A 22,151-nucleotide genomic window follows, 5' to 3' on the forward strand; every position below is an offset into this window, starting at 1 on the left:
AAATTTTTAAACAATTTTGTACAAATCACAACGCAAATCTCAGGTTTGGCTCGGTTAGAATACTAGTGCAATCATATTTATGACCAAAATTTATAATACACTATTTTAAAAGCTCATTTTCCTTCTTGCATTCTGTTAGATCAAAAAATTGTGAAAAATTTTAAATTTTTTCGAAATATTTTTTAAAAAATTTAAAATTTTTTTGAACAAATTGCTATGCAAAATTTGGCCAAGTCCCCGATTAGATACTGTTTTATTAAAAATTGCGGCTGAAACTCGTAATGAGTCATTTTTCGACTTTCTAAAATGAATCAAATCAATAATCAAAATTTTGAAAATATTACATTGCAGTACATTACAAACCATGGATACGCCTCAATTAGTTACCATGTTTTTCCAATTATACCTAAAACTCGCTGTTCATTCTGCAATTTTCTATAGAATCTATCAGATCAAAAATTTAAAAAATTTTGAAAAATTTTGAAAAACAAAACAAAATACAAATAAATACAAAGGACTCATTTTCCAATTTTATAAAAATATTAAATTAAAAATTGTAGAATTTTTGAAAAATTGTAAAAAAATTTGATAAATTCAATTCAATTTTGGTTTCTATACTATGTCATACACAAGCATGTCTAAAATTCGTAGTGGTTTATTTTGTAATTAAATATCAGATCAAAGAATTATGAAAAAAATTGAAAAAAATACAATACAATATTGATTAACTTTCAAAAATATATCATAGTCAAAAATTTTGATTATTTTTTGAAAAATTACAGTAATAACTTTGTTTACGCTTCGGTTTGTATACTGCTTTATTCACAATCATGACTACAACTCGTAATGATTATATTTTGTAACATTCTGAAATTTATCAATTTATTTTTTTTATTTAAAAAAAATCAAAAATTTTTGAAAAAAATGAGATAATTAAAATGGCTTAGTTTTAATTTGTATACTATTTTTTACAATTATGACCAAATTTATAATGCTTTATTTTCCAATTTTCTAGAATCTCGTAATCTTAAAACTTTGGAAATAAACAATCATAGCAAAATAAACTTGCTTTTTTACTCTTTTATTCACAATCATAGCTAACATTTATTTTCCAACTATCTAAAATTGATCAAACGGTACTTGTTCTAATGCGAGAAAAACTCTTATATCTTATTAGAACCAAAACGAAAACTACAAACCACTTCAGAATAAAATTCTCCCTCCATCTCCAACACTCCCAACTCCAAATAAATTTCACCTCGCCTCCCTGAAAGGTGTCATAATCTCTCGAGTTAATTTAATTCCTAACACAAATTACAGTGACAACTTCTAAAGTAGGCAACCCATTATTTCTCCACAGCTTTTCTCTCCTTTTTCTAAAGTTTAGTGTATTAAAACCCAACGAAAAATCATAATGTTTTCCTCGAAAACCGTCCAGTTTTCTCCCAAGATAACTATCTTCGTCCTCTACGCTAGAATATGTTTTAATTTTTCAGCAGTTTCAGGCAGCACTCCATTCAAGACTAATTAGCGAACACTCGGTACTGACATTTCAAATGTCTCTTAGCAACACCTGCTTGAATACACAAAATGAATTACACTTCACAGGCAGCAGTAAAACTCGTGCAAGTCGACTGTTCAGTTTTTTGCCCTTAATTCAAACGACGTGGACCTGAAGTTTGTGTTTCAGTTATGATATATTCGGGTGGGACGAAGTGATTCAAAGTGTCGCGTTTGCTAGTTGACTACACTAGTTTTTCTACGTCCGGATGAATTAAGTATATACATTAAAGCACACAGGTAAGAAGACAATTGTAGGATGGGAATAGACAAACGTTAATGAATGTATTTTTGACACGCTAATGAATAATTTAATATTTTCCAACCAGCGTTTACTAGGCTTTGGTTTATAAATAATCCAATTAATCCAGTGCAGCGTTGATATGATTATTATGTCGAAAATTTTTAATTCATTTTTAAATACAGCCGGTTGTGTAATGGGAATTTGATGTGATATTGCAATTTGCATTTGAATTTAAATTTTAAATGACTAAACTATTTTTGTTTGTTTTCAGTTAAACAAAGTAATTTTATACAAATTATTACAATTTATTTTTGGCTAACAGTTTACTATATTTTAGAACCATTAGTTTAATTAAAATTACAAAATTAAAAAAAACGTAAAAATTGCACTTGAAATTTTGAAAAAAGTCGACGAACACGGGAGTGTTGAGAAATAATTATATCACTCATTTTAGTTGTTTAATAAGCTTTATTATAGAACTAGGTGTGTAACAAAAATGCGTTTTAGAAGAACCTCACGTAAGATTTAACCATAACTTAAACGAGAAGCGTCAAAAACGACAGATTCAAATAAATGTCAGAGACTCGACCTACCAATGATTTAATGATTTAAAATTTCAATATGACCAATAAAATATTTTTTTAAGAGACGAGTGTCAACCTCTTCAGTAATCTTAGTTTAAAATTTCATTAAAATTTATTCATAAATAACATAGATATTTGAGTGAAAAGTGAGACTCCCACATTCCTTCTATGTCAGGAGCTCGCTGGGGTACAATCAGCAGCAAAAGAAACGAGCCTATGGGAATTAGCATCCTTTTAAAACAATTATATTTGGATAGTTTCGTTTTAATGTTGTTTTGCAAACCTAATTTAATTTGTAAATGCGCACTATGTTTTTTTACACAGCCGTTATTTCATAAACTCAGTTTTTTGTTGTCGAACGTAGATTTTAAGCCTGGATTTGGAATCTGTGCGAAATTCTGCGTAAAACGCAAGTTAGCTTCAAAAATAAACGAGAAATCCACCGAAGAAGATTTACTTAAGTTAAGACAATTTTTTTTTCAAAAAAAAAATTTGATTTTTGCAAAATCTAAGAATAATTTCACAACAAACAAAATTTAAGGAAATTGACGGCAAAAATTACATTTCTCGATCTGTCGTAGTTTCAGAAAAACCACGATATTTTTGAACCCTCAAAAATTTGGCTCATTGGCGACTACGCAAAATTTTAATCGGCTAGAACACAATTACTTGTTGACGTGCGTTATAAATTCACACGGTTTTGGATTCTGCGTAAAGTTTTACGTTAAATGAGCCCAAATGACTTGAGTTTGCTTCACAAATAAACGAGGCATTCACTAAAAACTGTTTTCAAAAGGTCATTTAGCTTGATTTTCAAGTTTTTTTTTAGAGCGAAAACGACGTTTAATACCTTTGAGTTATATATCAGTCGAAAGGGCATCTTGAGATATATCAACTGGCCAATTGTCAAATTGGTAGGTAAAATAACTCACGAGTGGAGAGCAGAAAACGAAAACTTTAAAAATTTTCATCGATTGAGTAGAAATTTTGACTTTGCGAAAACCATTGACTTTTACATATTTGGGAACGCATTCTATGAACACTAAGCGAGTAAAAAACGATGGCGCAAACCGTTTCTTTCTATGAGTCGCAGTTTCAATGTTATTAAGCATCAAAAATTTCAAAACTGAAATATTTCTATCCGCAACTTTAATTGGTCATACGTGAATTTTGAGCTCAGGTTTGGAATTTGCGTAAAATTCTACAAAAATAAGCGAAAATCGATTCCTGAAGTTTGAAATAGTTTTAGTAATGAAGTTTTTTTCAAAAAAATCTCATTTTTTACTAACAAAAATCTTCAAAATCGTGGAGTTTTAGCGATTAAGGTTGCAAATATTATCATGTTATGAAACTTTTCCATTGAAATTGCTGAAATTGTCGTTCATGACGACATGACAAGATATTGGACTTTCTTAAGTGAGCCAACCTGTATCACTTATGTTTTATAATTATAATTCAACTAGTTTTACTAACATTTGACTCATCAAAAACATGTAGTTTACCAGTCAAATCTAAATTTTGAATTTTTTAACTATGAGCGGTCGTAGATAAAACGGTGTACATCACACGTAGAATATAAAAAAATCTCACTCGTAATTGTAATGATTTACTTATGTAAATAAGTATGAAATCAGCTTCGTCACGATTGCTTTTAATTTTCCATATCAAATTCAGTTTCAAACTGATTTCATTACATTAAACACTTCATTCTTACAAGATAAGAAATGTTATCTTCACTAAACACATTTTTTTTTGTTTTGTTTCAGGTGACTCTTTAGAATTTGTAGGCGCAATAAAACCAATCATTTCTACTTTTTTCAAAATGTATTTTCAAACTACCAAAATGGCACTAAAATGTTTGACCAACGGGTTGAATAGTAAGCTCGTGCACCTGAAAAATGTACCAAATTAAAATGTTAAGAACTCTTTTAACTTACCTGGACGTGTTCTGGAGTAGACAACGCATACACCACTCCATCCGCAATGTCTTCAGCTTTCAGAATTGCCATTTTTGCAATCATTGCTTTTCTTTCGGGTGTCAAATTCTTGTTTAGAGTTGTCATTTCGCTCTCAACTAGGCCAGGACTCACACTCTAACAATAGATATAGTGATTATAGCGAAAGCACAAGTTTATCTGCACGATTGTAATATTCATTACTTCATCAATATAACGAAATTACTTACAGTGATTTTGATTTTAAGCCCAAGATGGTTGAACTCCTGTCTTAGCGTCTCAGTTAAAGCAGTGACGGCATACTTTGAAGCAGGATAGACGCTCAAATTCGGCATGTTTATGATTTTATGCCCCAAAACACTGTTGATATGAACGATATGTCCATTTATCTTCCCCTCTTTCATGACTTTTACTGCTTCTCTGGTTACCACACACAATGCCATCACATTCAAATCCAAGACTTTCTTCCAATCTTCCGTTTTCCCTTCAGTCAAATTCGTACCTGCACCCACCCCTGCGTTGTTAATCAAAATATGCACAGTCCCCAAATTTTTCGTTGTCCACTCGAAGAGCTTCACCACTTCTTGTTCTTGAGTGACGTCGGCTTTGTAAGCGTGGAGTTTCCCTTTTTTGCCGGAGAGCTTCTTCGCTCTTTCTTCGACGAGTTCGGAACGACGGGCCACTCCGACGACCTGGGGAATTAAATTAGAGAGGTTAGCGAGAGGTGGAGACGTACAATAAGACCGGCTTCAACAAGAGCGTCGGCGATGGCAGCGCCGATACCGGAGCTGGCGCCGGTGACGATGGCGACTTTGCCAGACCATCTTTGCATTGACACGACCATCTTGGAGAAGGGTTTGAACTGGAGCTGAGGAAGGCTTAGCGGGTACTGAGAGTTTTTTGTTTTGGAGGGCATCGTCTGCGTGATCGTGCGTTTTTTCGAGTGCTAGATAAGTTATCTTATCAAAGTTGTTGACTTTGGTCTTATTTAGTTCTAATTTTCTGCTATTTTACGTTTTGAGATGAATATTCTCGTATTTTTTATTATCTTAATACAGTAAAATGCGATAAATGTCTGGCATGCCTCGCTAGTGTATAAGTAAAATGCGAAAAACGCTCAGCACGCCTCGCTAGTTTGCATGTAAAATGAGATTAACGCTTGGTACGCTTCAATAACTATAACTATATAACTATCAATTTTATGTTTTTGTTAAGATGAATGTGTAGATACGTTTGAATAAAATGCATATTTTAAAATTAATTTGAGTTGTCAGAAGTCCACCATTTTTACAGAACCGCATTCAACTTATTTTCTATAAATGTAACTACTTTTAGTGGAGGATTTTGATGAGTCATCTAGTAAGCTATTCAAAACTATCAACTTTTAAATTTTTAGTCGTGGCGTTGTCAAGTTTTGATTATTTTTCCGAAAATTCTTAAAGTTGCACTGTCTGATTTAAAACGTGACAGCACCATTGCCTTTCGAGATATGTAGATAAAACTTGACACGTTTAATAACTAAATTATGCTTTTTCTTTTGGTTTCACCAAAAATTAACTTTTGCCCAAATGTAAAAAATTGACGATTTTAATTTTTAGGATTAAAAAATGGCCAAAACATGATTTTTTAAGTGGCATCCTTTGTAAATTCTTAGTGTAATAAATTCACTTTTATATTCTCATCATTTTTTTTCTTAACCTGTAGATGGTCAAAATAGGCGATTTATAAGTACATTGCAATAACGCTCGGCACGCCTCGCTAGAATATAACTAAAATTTGATCACGCTCGACACGCCTCTCTAGTTTATAGGTAAATTGCAAAAACGCTCGGCACGCCTCGCTAGAATATAACTAAAATTTGATAACGCTCGCAACGCCTCGCTAGTTGATAAGTGAAATGCGATAACGCTCGGGACGCCTCGCTAGTTTTAAAGTAAATTGCAATAACGCTCGGCACGCCTCTCTTGTTTATATGTAAAATAACATTAACGCTCGGTACGCCACGCTAGTTTATAATTAAATTGCAATAACGCTCGGCACGCTTCGCTAGAACATAACTAAAATTTGATAAGGCTTGGCACGCCTCGCTAGTTTATAAGTAAATTGCAATAACGCTCGGCACGTTTCGCTAGAATATAACTAAAATTTGATCACACTCGGCACGCCTCTCTAGTTTATAGGTAAATTGCAAAAACGCTCGGCACGCCTCTCTTGTTTCTATGTAAAATAACATTAACGCTCGGTACGCCACGCTAGTTTATAAATAAATTGCAATAACGCTCGGCACGCTTCGCTAGAACATAACTAAAATTTGATAAGGCTTGGCACGCCTCGCTAGTTTATAAGTAAATTGCAATAACGCTCGGCATGTTTCGCTAGAATATAACTATAATTTGATCACACTCGGCACGCCTCTCTAGTTTATAGGTAAATTGCAAAAACGCTCGGCACGCCTCTCTTGTTTCTATGTAAAATAACATTAACGCTCGGTACGCCACGCTAGTTTATAAATAAATTGCAATAACGCTCGGCACGCTTCGCTAGAACATAACTAAAATTTGATAAGGCTTGGCACGCCTCGCTAGTTTATAAGTAAATTGCAATAACGCTCGGCATGTTTCGCTAGAATATAACTATAATTTGATCACACTCGGCACGCCTCTCTAGTTTATAGGTAAATTGCAAAAACGCTCGGCACGCCTCTCTTGTTTCTATGTAAAATAACATTAACGCTCGGTACGCCACGCTAGTTTATAAATAAATTGCAATAACGCTCGGCACGCTTTGCTAGAACATAACTAAAATTTGATAAGGCTTGGCACGCCTCGCTAGTTTATAAGCAAATTGCAATAACGCTCGGCACGCTTCGATAGAATATAACTAAAATTTGATCACGCTCGGCACGCCTCGATAGAATATAACTAAAATTTGATCATACTTGGCACGCCTCGTTAGTTGATAAGTAAAATACGATACCGCTCGAGACGCCCCGCTAGTTTAAAATTAAATTGCAATAACGCTCGGCACGCCTCCCTTGTTTCTATGTAAAATGAGATTAACGCTCGGTACGCCTCGCTAGTTTATAAGTAAATTGCAAAAACGTTCGGCACGTCTCGCTAGAATTTAATTAAATTTGATAAGGCTTAGCACGCCTCGCTAGTTGATAAATAAAATACGATAACGCTCGGGACGCATCGCTAGTTTAAAATTAAATTGCAATAACGCTCGGCACGCTTTCTTTGTTTCTATGTAAAATGAGATTAACGCTCGGTACGCCTCGCCTGTTTATAAGTAAATTGCAATAACGCTTGGCACGCCTCGCTAGAATATAACTAAAATTTGATAAGGCTTGGTACGCCTCTCTAGCTTATAGGTAAATTCCAACAACGCTCGGCACGCCTTGCTAGAATATAACTAAAATTTGATAACGCTCGGCACGCCTCGCTAGTTGATAAGTAAAATGCGATAATGCTCGGGACGCCTCGCTAGTTTTAAAGTAAATTGCAATAACGCTCAGCACGCCTCTCTTGTTTCTATGTAAAATGAGATTAACGCTCGGTACGCCTCGCCTGTTTATAAGTAAATTGCAATAACGCTTGGCACGCCTCGCTAGAATATAACTAAAATTTGATAAGGCTTGGTACGCCTCTCTAGCTTATAGGTAAATTCCAACAACGCTCGGCACGCCTTGCTAGAATATAACTAAAATTTGATAACGCTCGGCACGCCTCGCTAGTTGATAAGTAAAATGCGATAATGCTCGGGACGCCTCGCTAGTTTTAAAGTAAATTGCAATAACGCTCAGCACGCCTCTCTTGTTTCTATGTAAAATAACATTAACGCTCGGTACGCCACGCTAGTTTATAAATAAATTGCAATAACGCTCGGCACGCTTTGCTGAAACATAACTACAATTTGATAGGGCTTGGCACGCCTCGCTAGTTTATAAGTAAATTGCATTTACGCTCGGGACGCTTCGCTAGAATATAACTAAAATTTGATCACGCTCGGCACGCCACTTAGTTTATAGGTAAATTACAAAAACGCTCGGCACGCCTCGATAGAATATAACTAAAATTTGATCACACTTGGCACGCCTCGTTAGTTGATAAGTAAAATGCGATAACGCTCGGGACGCCTCGCTAGTTTAAAATTAAATTGCAATAACGCTCGGCACGCCTATGTAAAATGAGATTAACACTCGGCACGTTACGCTAGAATTTAATTAAATTTGATAACGCTCGGCACGCCTCGCTAGTTGATAAATAAAATACGATAACGCTCGGGACGCCTCGCTAGTTTAAAATTAAATTGCAAAAACGCTCGGTACGCCACGCTAGTTTATAAATGAATTGCAATAACGCTCGGCATGTCTCGCTAGTTTAGAAATAAATTGGCACGCCTCGCTAGAAAATAACTAAAATTTGATAACGCTTGGCACGCCTCGCTAGAATTTAATTAAATTTGATAACGCTTGGCACGCCTCGCTAGTTGATAAATAAAATACGATAACGCTTGGGACGCCTTGCTAGTTGATAAGTAAAATACGATAACGCTTGGCACGCCTTCTTTGCTTCTGTGTAAAATGAGATTAACACTCGGTACGCCTCGCTAGTTTGTAAGTAAATTGCAATAACGCTCAGCACGTCTCGCTAAAATATAACTAAAATTTGATAACACTCGCAACGCCTCGCTAGTTGATAAGTAAAATGCGATAACGCTCGGGACGCCTCGCTAGTTTAAAATTAAATTGCAACAACGCTCGGCACGCCTCCCTTGTTTCTATGTAAAATGAGATTAACGCTCGGTACGCCTCGCTAGTTTATAAGTAAATTGCAATAACGCTCGGCACGTCTCGCTAGAACATAACTAAAATTTGATAACGCTCGGCACGCCTCGCTAGTTGATAAGTAAAATGCGATAACGCTCGGGACGCCACGCTAGTTTATAAATAAGTTGCAATAACGCTCGGCATGTCTCGCTAGTTTATAAGTAAATTGGCACGCCTCGCCAGAATATAACTGAAATGCGGTAACGCTCGGCACGCCTCGCTAAAATATAAATATAAATAAATAACTATTTACTCTTTGTCGCAAGTAAATAATAATTTTAGAATGCTTTTTATGAAGACTGTAAAATATCATATCATAGAAACAATTTTTCTCCCTGTAAAATTCGCTGGAACGTGACATTTGGTCCAGAAAATCTGTTGCGTGAAACCCCGGAAAATCTATTACATTGTAGATTTGATCAAAAGCTCTTTTCCCACGGCCGTGGATTCGTGGTACATCTCAAGATCAATTTGTCAAGACTGCACACAATTAGCCAAACTCGGATCATTTATATCCCGCGTTTTCGATAAAAATATCGGACTTTTGTCTTGACAGCCCAATTAATAACTGTAATGGTCGAATCGGGCGCAGATTTCAACCTGACATTCCCATTGTTTCGAAGCTGGTTTTATAAATGTACGTGTCGACGCCATTCCGAAACCGACGGAGGTCAATGTCGGCGCTCTCGAGAATTATCGTTTATTACCGCCAATTGCTCCACCTTTCCAGTTATCGTTCCATATGCTTTCCGCGGACTTCCCCGGCCAAGCAATAAAATATTTAACGTCGAGAAAAATGAATGTTTGCACTCTGCTGAGATTTGGGTTTTCTTTTATTTCCCAGAACGTAATTAATATAAGCACGGAGACCGCTTTTGTGTCGAGATTCATCGACTTTTTGCGCGGTTCTTTTCATTTCGGGATCGTTGATAGTGGGTCTAACTAAACTCCGACGTTCCGTTAATTATAATTAAATTTAATCGTTACTTTGTAATGTATTTTTCAAGATAAATTAGCTTTGATAAAGTGCTTTCGAGCGAACGCTGAGTACGTAAATTATCCAAAAAACTTTCCGTCGTTGGAGAAAAACGGGATCAAAGTCTCAACTTATTTTCTCCTGATATCAGGTAAACTCCATTGATTGCGATTTTATAATTAACTCTAGATTAGACGAACCAAGAGTAAACTCTCAGATCGCGGCAATTTTAGACGTTGCCATGAGGAAACGAGCAATTTGCACATTTTTGGCAGAAAACATCGTTTCCAACTAGAGAAATATACAGATATTCGGAAAGTGGCGCCTCGCAAAGTACCAAAAAAATGTAAAAAAAATTATGTTTTCTGTTTTCTCAGGAGAGTCAAAATAATTTAAATTTCCAGTATTCGAAGCTATAGTAATGTTGCTATTATATTATTATTATAACTATGGTTTCATGTGATCAATACCGCACTGATCGTCATTGTTGATTAAAAAATCTTGTTAACAGTTTTTAGGCATTTCTCACAAGATTTTTTGGCATTAAACTTTGATTCTTTAATTCATCATATCTCGAAAAATTGGAGACATTTTTCCGGTGATCTATGACATTGTCCGATGATATAGTATATTTCGGACATCCTGTATGTTTGAATTATATACAAAAAAGAACATATTTAAAAAAATATAAAAAAACTAAAATCTTGGATATTATATAAATTTATAATTATGGTAATTTTGGAACTATTATAATCAAATTTAGAAAAATTGCTATTTTTGAATTGTGTATTAGCTTATTACCTTTGTCGAATGTCAAAGTTATAGACTAAAAGAAATAGATTTTTAAAATTTTTATTTTTAAGAAGGACTAGAATTTAGGATACTAAATACTAAATTTTGGAAATTTTCATATTTTTAAAAGTTCGCTTTTTTGTAAGAATTTTTAATTAGGGTTATTTTGGCAATATCACAATGACATTTGAGAAAATTGCTATTTTTTACTTGCTTATTAACTCTGTCAAAGATTAAAGGTACCAAAAAAAACCGATCTTAAATAATTTTTTAGACGCACGAAAATTTTGTATATTTTGTTGTAAAAATGTGTCAAATGGGTAGATTTAGAGTCTCATTATGAAATTGGGAATAGTTGCAATTTTTGACTTGCTTTTTAACTCTGGCAATTGTCAAAGTTGTAGACCAAAAGACACAGATTTTGAAAATTTTCATTATGGCAATATTTTGATGACATTTAAAAAATTGACACTTTTGACTTGCATGTTAACTGTGTCAAAAGTCAAAGGTACAGACCAAAAGGGACTAATTTTAGGAATTTTCATTTTTAAGTAGCACGAAAATTTTTGATATTTTTTGTAAAAATGTTTCAAATGGATAGATTATTATAGGTAGATCAGAGATTATCGTTATAAAATTTTAAATAGTTGCAATTTTTGACTTGTTAATTAACTCTGCCAAATATCAATGTTATAGATCAAAAATAAGTTATTTTAAAAATTTTTATTTTGAAGACGAACAAAAATTCTCGATTAATTTTTGTAAAGGTTTGTAAATAATTAGTAGTTTTGAGGCTTTTATTATAAAATAATAGAAAATTATTAACTTTGATTAAATTAACACGCTCAAGTGTCAAAGTTATAGAACAAGGAAAACAAATTTTACAAATTTTTATTTTGAAAACGAACTAAAATGTTGAATATTTTTGGAAAAAAATTGTAAAAGCGGTAGTTTTGGGATTATTATAATAAAATTTGCAATTTTTAAATTGCTTATTACTTCTGTTAAACGTCAAAGTTTGACAAAATTTTTATTTTTAAGATGGACTAGAATTTAGAATATTTTTTCTAAAACTTTATAAAAACGGTGGTTTTAGTACCATCATAATAAAATTTGAGAACATTGTTTAATTTACTTTTTTATCGACTTTATTAAATAACAAAATAATAAACCAGAAAAATTTTTGTAAAATTTCAAAATTTTTTTGTAAAATTTTGTAATTACAGTCATTTTGGCGACATCACAATAACATTTGAAAAAATTGCTCCTTGACTTGCTTATTGACTTTGTTAAAGTTCAAAGACCAAAAAGAACCAATTTTAAAAATTTTCATTTTTAAGACGCACGAAAATCTTTGATATTTTTTGTAAAAATGTTTCAAATGGGTTGATTTGGGACTATCATTATGAAATTTGGAAGAGTTGCAATTTTTTACTTTGTTAAAGTTGTAGGCCAAGAGAAACAGATTTTAGAAATTTTCATTTTTAAGACGAACTAAAATTTTCTATATTGTTTGAAAAAAATTGTGAAAACGGTAGTTATTTAAATAAAATTAGGGAAAATTGCAATTTTTAACATGCTAATTAACTTTATCAAATGTCAAATTAGTGTACCACCAAGGACAAATTTAAAAAAAAAAAACATTTTGAGTGTTTTTGTAAAAATTTGTAACTACGGTCGTTTCAGCAATATTACAATGTCAATTGTCAAAATTAATGACTACAAGAAACAGAATTGAGATTTAAAAATTTTTATTTGATTTGCTTATTGACTCTGTAAAATGTCGAAAGTCATATTCAAAACAAACCAAAAATTGGATATTTTTTTTGTATCAATTTGTAAAAATTGTAGTCCATTATTGCTTGTATCTTTCAAACTATCGGTCAAATCAAAAAATACTAAGAGACCAAAACTTTTAAATTTTACCTTCGTAGTGTTAAGACAAAAGCACCTTTAATCAATACATGATTGTCCTCCGCATTATTAAATTGCGCCTGTTATCTTAGACTTTTCGCAATTTCTTTGCATTGTAAAGTTAATTTGAAAGTTGTGCACTTTTCGCTCGCAGGTACAGAATTGTCTGGAGAAGGCGGCCATAAATAACATTTTCCATTTAAGTGAGTTGCGATGTAGAATAATAGATGCAATTTTCTTTTGCAAAGACAATATTGGTTTTGGGAACATTTTTATTATAAATTCTCTTCCCGATCCAAAGTTTGTCTTCACCCCGGAAAAATTCCCTAGAAATTAAGCCTCTGATAAGAATATGGTTCCTCCCTCGTGCTCTGCGTGCCCCTTCGCTAATACGTTGTATTAAGCGCGCTGTTCATTTAACTCTGGGTGTTGATGTCACGGTGTAGGGTTTCCAACCACCGCCGCCGCCGCAGCGTGATTGCTTATTGAATCAGTTTGGAAATTTAATATTTCAAAATAGGGGTAGCAATAATCCCAACCCAATTACAGGGAATTCTTTCGTTTCTCGCACTTAATTATCGCAGTGTCACCACCTGCTCTTATTTAATTTGCAAGAAGCTGAGAATCGACTTTATTAGATGAAAAGAATTTCTTAATTTTGATGGTTTCGGTATTTATGTGGAATGGAACTGCCAAGCTGCTGCAGGGCTGATTGGCTCCCCTGAGAACAGTAGCATTTGCGTCACGTCATGAACCGTGCTTCTGTGGAATTGATTGCGGACCTTAAATCATACAAGCAGTTAACCGCAGACAGCCGAAACCCTCTCTGCTTACAGATATTCCAGCCTACAAACTCTTCCAAATCAAGACACCACCTTTAAATAACTCCACGGTGACTTATCAACCCAATTACTCACTCATAAACAAAAACCAAACTAAACATACACTCAGCCGTGAGTTATCGCGCACATAACTCACTCATAACGAAAAACCATATTCAGCTCCGAATATTCGATACTCCTTAGCTCTATTAATAGAAATCGGTCCAACTTTCCCCATTTCGCCATATTTCATAAAAATTTTAACGTGTCAACCAAAATAGACTGCCTGAAGATGTCATGAGTTACCGCGATGATTAACTAGGGCGTAGATAAAGATTAGAGCAAACAAATTTATTTTTGGGTGACAAGATTTTTACGCTTTAATTGGATTTAAGTCGGGATCTATGCGTTCAAAATGGCAGAATGGGGAACATTAAGATTATCATAAGGAAGTTCTAAAGTTGCTAAACTATCGAGCGTACTTTTGTTATCTTGCAGGGGTTCATGCAGAGCGTTGTAAATAAATTTTCGCTAGCGCTGCAGATAGGAGAATACCTGTGTAGTATCATCGGGAAATTTTCAAATTGGATTATTTGTGTAATTATTAATTAGGAAAATTGGGCGAGCGTCTTAGGGCGATTAAAATCGTCGACTTTGCAAATTTTACAATTTTCATAATTTTTACTCTAAAACAAGATAGTTGGGAAGTGTTCAGAATGTGTATTAATTGCGGTGAGGAACGAAAACGATAAAGGTTTTTGTGTTTACACCGAATACAAAATTCTAAATTTTTGTCAACCGTTTAGTAATAAGTGTCATTAATGCACGATTTTTTATGTACTACTGGCGACCACATAAAATAATTTGAGCCGCTATTTTTAAACTTCATCGAAATTTCTGAATCTAATGTGGTCATCTAATCTCAGACTTTTCCAGAAGACGTCCTCGCAAATGCTCGGAAAATTCTAGGAATTCTTAAATAGGTTAATTTAGAATTTTCCAGGTTGCTGAGGTTTTAAAAGACTTTTGTGACGCTTTAAGTTTAAACCATTTGAAAACGTCTGAAATTTTCTGGATTTTCTTTTAGGATATTCTAGTAGAACACACTTTTTATGGTTTGCCTCTGAGATGGGTTGAGATTTTTTACATTTTCTAAGGCTTTACAAAGATTTCTTGAGAACTATAGGATTCCTGAGAATTTTTTGAGAATATAAAATTTTCTACGGTTTTAAGAATTTTTAGAAATCTCAAAATGTTTCCAAATTTTTTGGGATTTTTCAAGATTTTGTGGGATTCTGCAGTATTGTTAAAATTTGAAAGTCCTACAATTTCTTAAAATCCGGCCCTTAGGATCTCTTAAAATACCGCTCAATTTTTCTGATTTATTAGAATTTGGCAAAATGCACTAAGTGAAGAATTTTTGAAATGTTTGGGATCTCTGGAATTCTCCAGGAGTTTTGAAAATTTTACGGAATCGTCACGAATCTTCCTGAGAATCTCTAGGATTTTAGTAAATATTTTTACATTTTTTAGGAATTCATGATTCCTGGAATCCTGCAGGATAGACAAATCAGTAGTATTAACGTGCCCTAAATCCTTTGTTTTTTTTTTTAAAATGATTCCCTAAAATTTTTGAATTTCTAAAAAAACATTGAAACTTTAGAATTTTGAAGAATTAAACTGGATCCTGTGGGATTCTGTAAATCTAGAAATTTTAAGCTGCATAGATTTTAATGAGAACAATTTTATAGAATTATTCTGAGATCCTTTTACTGTTTATGAAATTTAATGCAATTTTCTCGTATCTTTTAGAATTTCTCAAAATTCTTTGGGGTTCTACAGTGTTTGTTACGATTTTCCAGAATATTCGATCCGAGGGACAAAAGTTTATGGTATTTTTTAAATTTTTCTACGATTTTTTACAATTTTTTAGAATCTCCTGGGACTTCTTAGAATACCTATCAATTTTTGTGAATTTTTAGAGTTTTGCAAAATTCACTTAGTGTATGTAGTATTTTTGAAATGTTTGGATCTCTGGAGTTTTACAGAAGTTATTGAAAATTTTTCGAAGTTGTTACTGATCTCCCTGAAAATCTCTAGCAACTCATGATTTTTTTTATTTTTAAGGAATTTGTAAGATTCTGCATAATAAATAGTTCTTTAGTGTTTTATAATATACTCTAAATATTTTAAAAAAATTTCGAAATTTTAAAAGACCCCTTAAAATTTTCTAATTTTTTATTATTCTGAGGAATTCAACAGGCGGAACGGTTTTAATCTAGAATTCTTTAGCCACCTGGTATTAATTGGGTCGAGTTTTATAGAATTATCCTGTAAGGATTTTGTGAGATTTTTTTATATTTTATAAAATTCAAAGCGATTTTCTCGTATCTTTTGAGATTTTTTTGAATTTCTAGTGTTTAACAGTGGTTTGTTACGATTCTCCAGGATTTGCAAAATTATTTTATACAATTTTGTGAGCTAAAAGTTTATGGTATTTTTTAAAATTTCTCTACGGTTTCCTACAATTCCTTAGAATCCCTTGGGATCTCTGAGTATACCGTTCTATTTTAGTGATTTATTAGAATTTTTTAAGACTCACTAAGTGAAGAATTTTGGAAATATAGAATTTTCCAGGATTTTGAAAATTCTATTACATTGACACAAAACTTCCTGAAAATCTCTTGAATATTATAGAATTTTTTTAATTTTTTAGAGATCCGTAAGATCCTGCAAAATAAACAAATCTTAAATATTTTATAAAGTGCCTCATCATATCCTATAAAGTCTAAGATTTTATAACTGCCTAAAAATTTTACATTTTCTGGAGAGCATTAGGGACTTTCTGAAACTTCTTATTGTTTTGAGAAATCCAACAGGATCCTGTCGGATTCTGTAAATCTAGAATTTTCATGCTACCTGGACTTTAATGAAAAGAATTTTATAGAATTATTCTGTTGAATTCAGTAAGATCTTTTCATACTTTATGAAAATATCTTCTGGAATTTTTCAGGATTTTGTAGGATTTTACAGTACGATTCTACAGGATTTTGTTTTTTTATTATTCAGTGAGATAAAAGTATGGTATTTTTTGAAATTCTTCTACGATTTCCTACAATTCTATAAAATCTCCTAGAATCCCGAGAATTTTTGTGATTTATTAAAATTTTGATAAACCTACTAATTGTAGAATTTTTGGAATGTCGAGGATTTTTCGAAAAATTTCAAGGCTTTATGGATTTTTTTAAAATTGTTAGAAAACCGTGGGATCCGGCAGGATAGATAGTCTTTTAGTATTTTACATGCTCTAAATTTTTTGATAATAGTTCTTTAAAAATTTATGAGAATTTTTAGAATTCTCGAATTCCCTGAAAGGTGTCAGGGAGTGTGTAAAATTTTTTATTATTTTGAGGAATTCAACAGGATCCTGAGGGATTTAGCAAATCTATAATTTTAAAGCTGTCTAGAATTAATTGAGATTTTTTTTATAGAATTATCATGCAGGATTCTTTAAGATCCTTTCATATTCAATGAAATTCAAGGTGATTTTCTTAAATTTCGGGTTTATTTTTATTATTCCGTCGATTAAAAATTGATGGCTTTCTTTAAAATTTCACTAAATTTATCAAGGGTCGAATTGAACGTTTGGAATCCCTGAAATTCTTCAGGATTTCTTAAAAATTTTACGGGATTAATACGAATCTTCCTGAAAATTTCCAGGATTTTTTGATTTTTTTTTAATTTTTGTAGGATTCTGCAGGATAAAATTCTAGAAGATCTTTATTCTTGAAAATTTTAATATTCTACGGATTTCAACTGGATTTTGCAGGATTTTAGAATATTTTACGCTGCCTGAAATTAATTAATATTTGAAACTTCAATGCGATTTTCTAGAACTCTTTTCGGTAAAAATTTTTAGAATCTTATGGGATTCCTAGAATGCTCTACAACTTTCTAAGAATCTCGAGGTTCTTGCTAGCAACGTTGTTTAGATTTTATTTTGATGCTTTAAACTGTCTGGAATAATTCAAATTTTTTTGGAATTTTTGCATATTTTGTTTTATGCGATTTTCAATCATTTTTTAATCTTTTAAAATTTTCAGATTTTTCTTCAAATCTCTAGGATCCCTCGGAACTCTTTAGAATACCATGCGATTTTATGAGATTTATTAGAATTCTAAAGAAATTGCAGGATTCTGTGATAATCTAAAAACTATTCTATGGCATTTTAGTATTTTTAAAAAAAATTTTGTTCGGTCTATAATATTTTTTTATGCTCTTCTAGGCTTTATTAAATTCATTAGTTTTAATTATGCTGTGATAACAAATAGGCCGAATTAAAGAAATTTCCGATTTTTTCTAAATTTGCGAATCCTTCTTTAGTAGCTTTAAACGAAAGTATCTCACTTTTTGAAACACGTCTCGGAGCCATACATCTTGTCAGAATAACTTAAAAAATCGAGCTTTTTTCCTTTGAAAGCTCCCTACCTGTCTCAAGATATAAAAAATGATTTTCCTCCAAAGTCCTAATCAAAATTTAATTTTCATAAGATGACTTTAATTCAATTTCGTTGGAAGGAAACTTGTCTCAGAGAAAATCCATTGTACACATTGATTTTCCGTCCGGCACAGCCATATTGCTTGAGGATGTCATTTGTTTTCACATTATAACTTGTAATAAACTTACTTCGCTGGTGCATACGTTGAACATAAAGTTTCTTGGCGAGATGTTTAATTAAATAAAAAGTTTAAGTGCACGCTGGAGGGCGGCGACGCCGCAAGTGCGAAATTGGATAATCCAAAGAGGTTTGAAGAGTTAAATGTGACGCAGTTTTATTTGTTTTTGACTGCAACAATTCGGCAAAAAAAATTTTTCGAAAGTTTATCGTATTGTGCGGCTCTCTCGCACATGCCGCCGCCGCGTCGTAAAACCCCGCTTGCAGCAGCTCGAACGTAAATAACTATTTCTGGTGTAATGCGAATTGTATCGATTCCTCTTCTTTGTTTCCATAAGCACATGTAGTTTCCGCAATTCTCGTTAGTAAGATAACTCTTCGACTTTATTACTGAAAGCTCCAAACTGTACCGCTTTACGTTCAACTCTTAATCCCAAGACAAATATCGTTATAAAACAGTTTTGAGTAATCCAAGTACTGCAAGTTGAAAGCATGTTCCGTGCTGCACTGCTCGTGTTGATCGAGTGCATTAAAAGATTTTAACTTTTGGTCATGATACGTTCAACTAACAACGACTCTTGAACTTTATCAGCGACTCTGAAGTAGTGGCAGGCTTCGAAGAACTTCCCTCTACGGAAACACATTTCTCGCCACCCTATTAACTCCCTTACACGTGCCACTAAATCGATTAAGGTTTATTTAATCTATTAGAGATATCGACCGTACACAAAATTAGTCCCACTACAATTTCTTTCACGTCGTTAAAGCCGATTTCATTATTGACATCTTGACTCAGTTGAACTCGCCGAAAATCGTGAAATTTTAATTCGAAATTGCTGGGCCAAAATGTGCTTTCTCTTATATGCTGTAAATTTCAGATTTTGTAGATCCTGCAGGTTTTTTGGATCAGATTCTCAAAATACTAGATGTTCTCTAATTTTTTCTAGGATGCTTTTCAATTTCCAAGCTCTATTACAACGCAATTTCAGAAGATTGTTATTTTTGACAGGCTAAGGAGCTCGGCCAAATTTCAAATTAATAAACTATGATGGGTAAATTTTAGTAATTTTTGTTTTAAAGTCAAACTAAAAATTTCAAATATTTTTGTACATAACTACGGTAGTTTTAGCACTATTACAACAAAATTTGGAAAGATTTCTATTTTTGAGATGCCAATCGACTTTGCCAAATTTCAAAATTATAGACAAACAAGAACCAATTTTACAAAAATTTTTGACTTCATTTTCTGTTTTTGTGACTATGGTAGATTTAGCTCAATTACAACAAAATTTGGGGAAATTGCTGTTTTTGGGTTGCCAATTAACTTTGTCAGATCCCAAAATTATAAGTCAAAAAGGAAAATTTTAAGTTAATAAACTATGATGAATAAATTTTTGTAACTTTCTTTTTAAGCCAGATTAAAACTAGCATATTTATTTATTTTAAATTTGTAACTGAGGCATCAGTTTTAGCACTATTGCAAAGAAATTTAAGGAGATTGCTAACTTTGACATGCTAATTTGCTCTACTAAAGTTCAAAATTATTAAGGCAAAGAGATACATTTTAGAAATTTGACAAACAATTTTGTATATTTTGGTAAAAATTAGATTTAGCACTATTACATTGAAATTTGAGGAGATTGTTATTTCTAATATTATAATAATTAACTTTGGTAAATTACAACAATATTAACCCAAAAAGACAAAATTTAAACATTTTTGTTTTTAAAACCGCCACATTTTGTTTAATATGTAACGGATTTTCTTGTAGGGCTCAAAGAACAACACCAAAAATTAGAATAATGGATTTATTAACGAATTTGCCAATCAATGATGTACACTCTTCCGGTACTCGGGTGGTACTGCCTGTTTCCCGCGTCCCGTCAGCAGTACCCCTTCCATTTCGGGCGCTCGTATGTTAGGGTTAGGGGCTCCGTTTGGGTTTGTCACAAATATTTGTTAAAATTTGTAACTACGATAGTTTTGGCACCATTAGTCAAATTTTTGGAAATTGCGACTTTTGACATATTCAATAATGTTTGCCAAATTCCAAAATTATAGACCAGAAAAGACAAATTTTTGAAATTTTCGTTTTCAAGTCAGATTGAAAATTTTGTACATTTTAGCTAAAAATTAGTAACTACGTTAGATTTAGCCCTACTTCAATAAAATTTGGGGGATTGCTAATTTTGACCTGACTAGAAGCTGGGTTATAATTTAACATTATTGTGCAAAAAAGACATAAAAGTACGGTAGTTTTAGCACCGTTATTACAATAAAATTTGGGGAGATGGTTTTTCTAGATACGTCAATTATCACTGTTAAATTTCAAACTTATAGTCGAAGAAAAACAAATTTTTGAAATTTTCGTTTTTAAGTCAGATTAAAAATTTTGTACATTTTATCTAAAAATTATTAACTATGGTAGCTTTAGCACTACTTTAATAAAATGTGGGGGATTGCTAATTTTGACATGGTAAGTAGCTGTGTTACAATTTCAACATTATTGTGCAAAAAGTACAAATTTTAGAAATTTTCGTCTCCAAGACTGACTAAACATTTCGTACATTTTTGGAAAAAAAAAGTAACTACAGTAGTTTAAGCACTGTTATTACAATGAAATTTGGGGAGATGGTTTTTCTAGACATGTCAATTATCACTGTTAAATTGCAAACTTGTAGTCTAAGAGGAACAAATTTTTGAAATTTTCGTTTTCAAGTTAGATTGAAAATTTTGTACATTTTAGCTAAAAATTAGTAACTACGTTAGTTTTAGCACTACTTCAATAAAATTTGAGGGACTGTTAATTTTGACATGGTAAGTAGCTGGGTTATAATTTCAACATTATTGTGCAAAAAGAACAAATTTTAGAAATTTTTGTTTCCATACTGACTAAACATTTCTTACATTTTTGAAAAAATTGTAACTACGGTAGTTTTAGCACCGTTATTACAATGAAATTTGGGGAAATGGTTTTTCTAAATATGGCAATTATCACTGTTAAATTTCAAACTTATAGTCGAAGAAGAACAAATTTTTGAAATTTTTGTTTTTAAGTCAGATTGAAAATTTTGTACATTTTAGCTAAAAATTATTAACTATGCTAGTTTTAGAACTACTTCAATAAAATGTGGGGATTGCTAATTTTGACATGGTAAGTAGCTGTGTTACAATTTCAACATTATTGTGCAAAAAGAACAAATTTTAGAAATTTTCGTCTCCATGACTGACTAAACATTTCGTACATTTTTGGAAAAAAAATGTGACTACAGTAGTTTTAGCACTGTTATTACAATGAAATTTTAGGAAATGGTTTTTCTAGACATGTCAATTATCACTGTTAAATTTCAAACTTATAGTCGAAGAAAAACAAATTTTTGAAATTTTCGTTTTTAAGTCAGATTGAAAATTTTGTACATTTTATCTAAAAATTATTAACTATGGTAGCTTTAGCACTACTTTAATAAAATGTGGGGGATTGCTAATTTTGACATGGTAAGTAGCTGTGTTACAATTTCAACATTATTGTGCAAAAAGTACAAATTTTAGAAATTTTCGTCCCCAAGACTGACTAAACATTTCGTACATTTTTGGGAAAAAAATGTAACTACAGTAGTTTTAGCACTGTTATTACAATGAAATTTGGGGAGATGGTTTTTCTAGACATGTCAATTATCACTGTTAAATTGCAAACTTGTAGTCTAAGAGGAACAAATTTTTGAAATTTTCGTTTTTAAGTTAGATTGAAAATTTTGTACATTTTAGCTAAAAATTAGTAACTACGTTAGTTTTAGCACT

General features: G+C 32.4%; 1 protein-coding gene across 1 annotated transcript; it reads right to left on the reverse strand.

Annotated features, from left to right (window-relative positions):
- Positions 1–4,193: 4,193 nt before the first annotated feature.
- Positions 4,194–5,247, reverse strand: LOC148176329 (farnesol dehydrogenase-like). The gene is made up of 4 exons (XM_088034946.1): positions 5,080–5,247; positions 4,574–5,035; positions 4,326–4,481; positions 4,194–4,279 (listed from the first exon to the last, which is right to left on the reverse strand). The coding sequence occupies exons 1-4, from the start codon at positions 5,185–5,187 to the stop codon at positions 4,238–4,240; spliced, it is 768 nt and encodes a 255-aa protein (XP_087891072.1). The 5' UTR covers positions 5,188–5,247; the 3' UTR covers positions 4,194–4,237.
- Positions 5,248–22,151: the final 16,904 nt, after the last annotated feature.

The sequence above is a fragment of the Gnatocerus cornutus genome, chromosome 4 (genome assembly GCF_029298725.1).
Source record: "Gnatocerus cornutus isolate USDA-ARS CGAHR chromosome 4, icGnaCorn1.1, whole genome shotgun sequence".
NCBI lineage: Eukaryota > Metazoa > Arthropoda > Insecta > Coleoptera > Tenebrionidae > Gnatocerus > Gnatocerus cornutus.

Coding starts and splice junctions, on each gene's coding strand:
- LOC148176329 (XM_088034946.1), bottom strand. CDS start 5,187: ATGGTCGTGTCAATGCAAAGATGGTCTGGCAAAGTCGCCATCGTCACC. Junction 5,036..5,079: donor TTGTTGAAGCCGGTCTTATT/GTACGTCTCCAC, acceptor TTAATTCCCCAG/GTCGTCGGAGTGGCCCGTCG. Junction 4,280..4,325: donor CTACTCCAGAACACGTCCAG/GTAAGTTAAAAG, acceptor TACATTTTTCAG/GTGCACGAGCTTACTATTCA.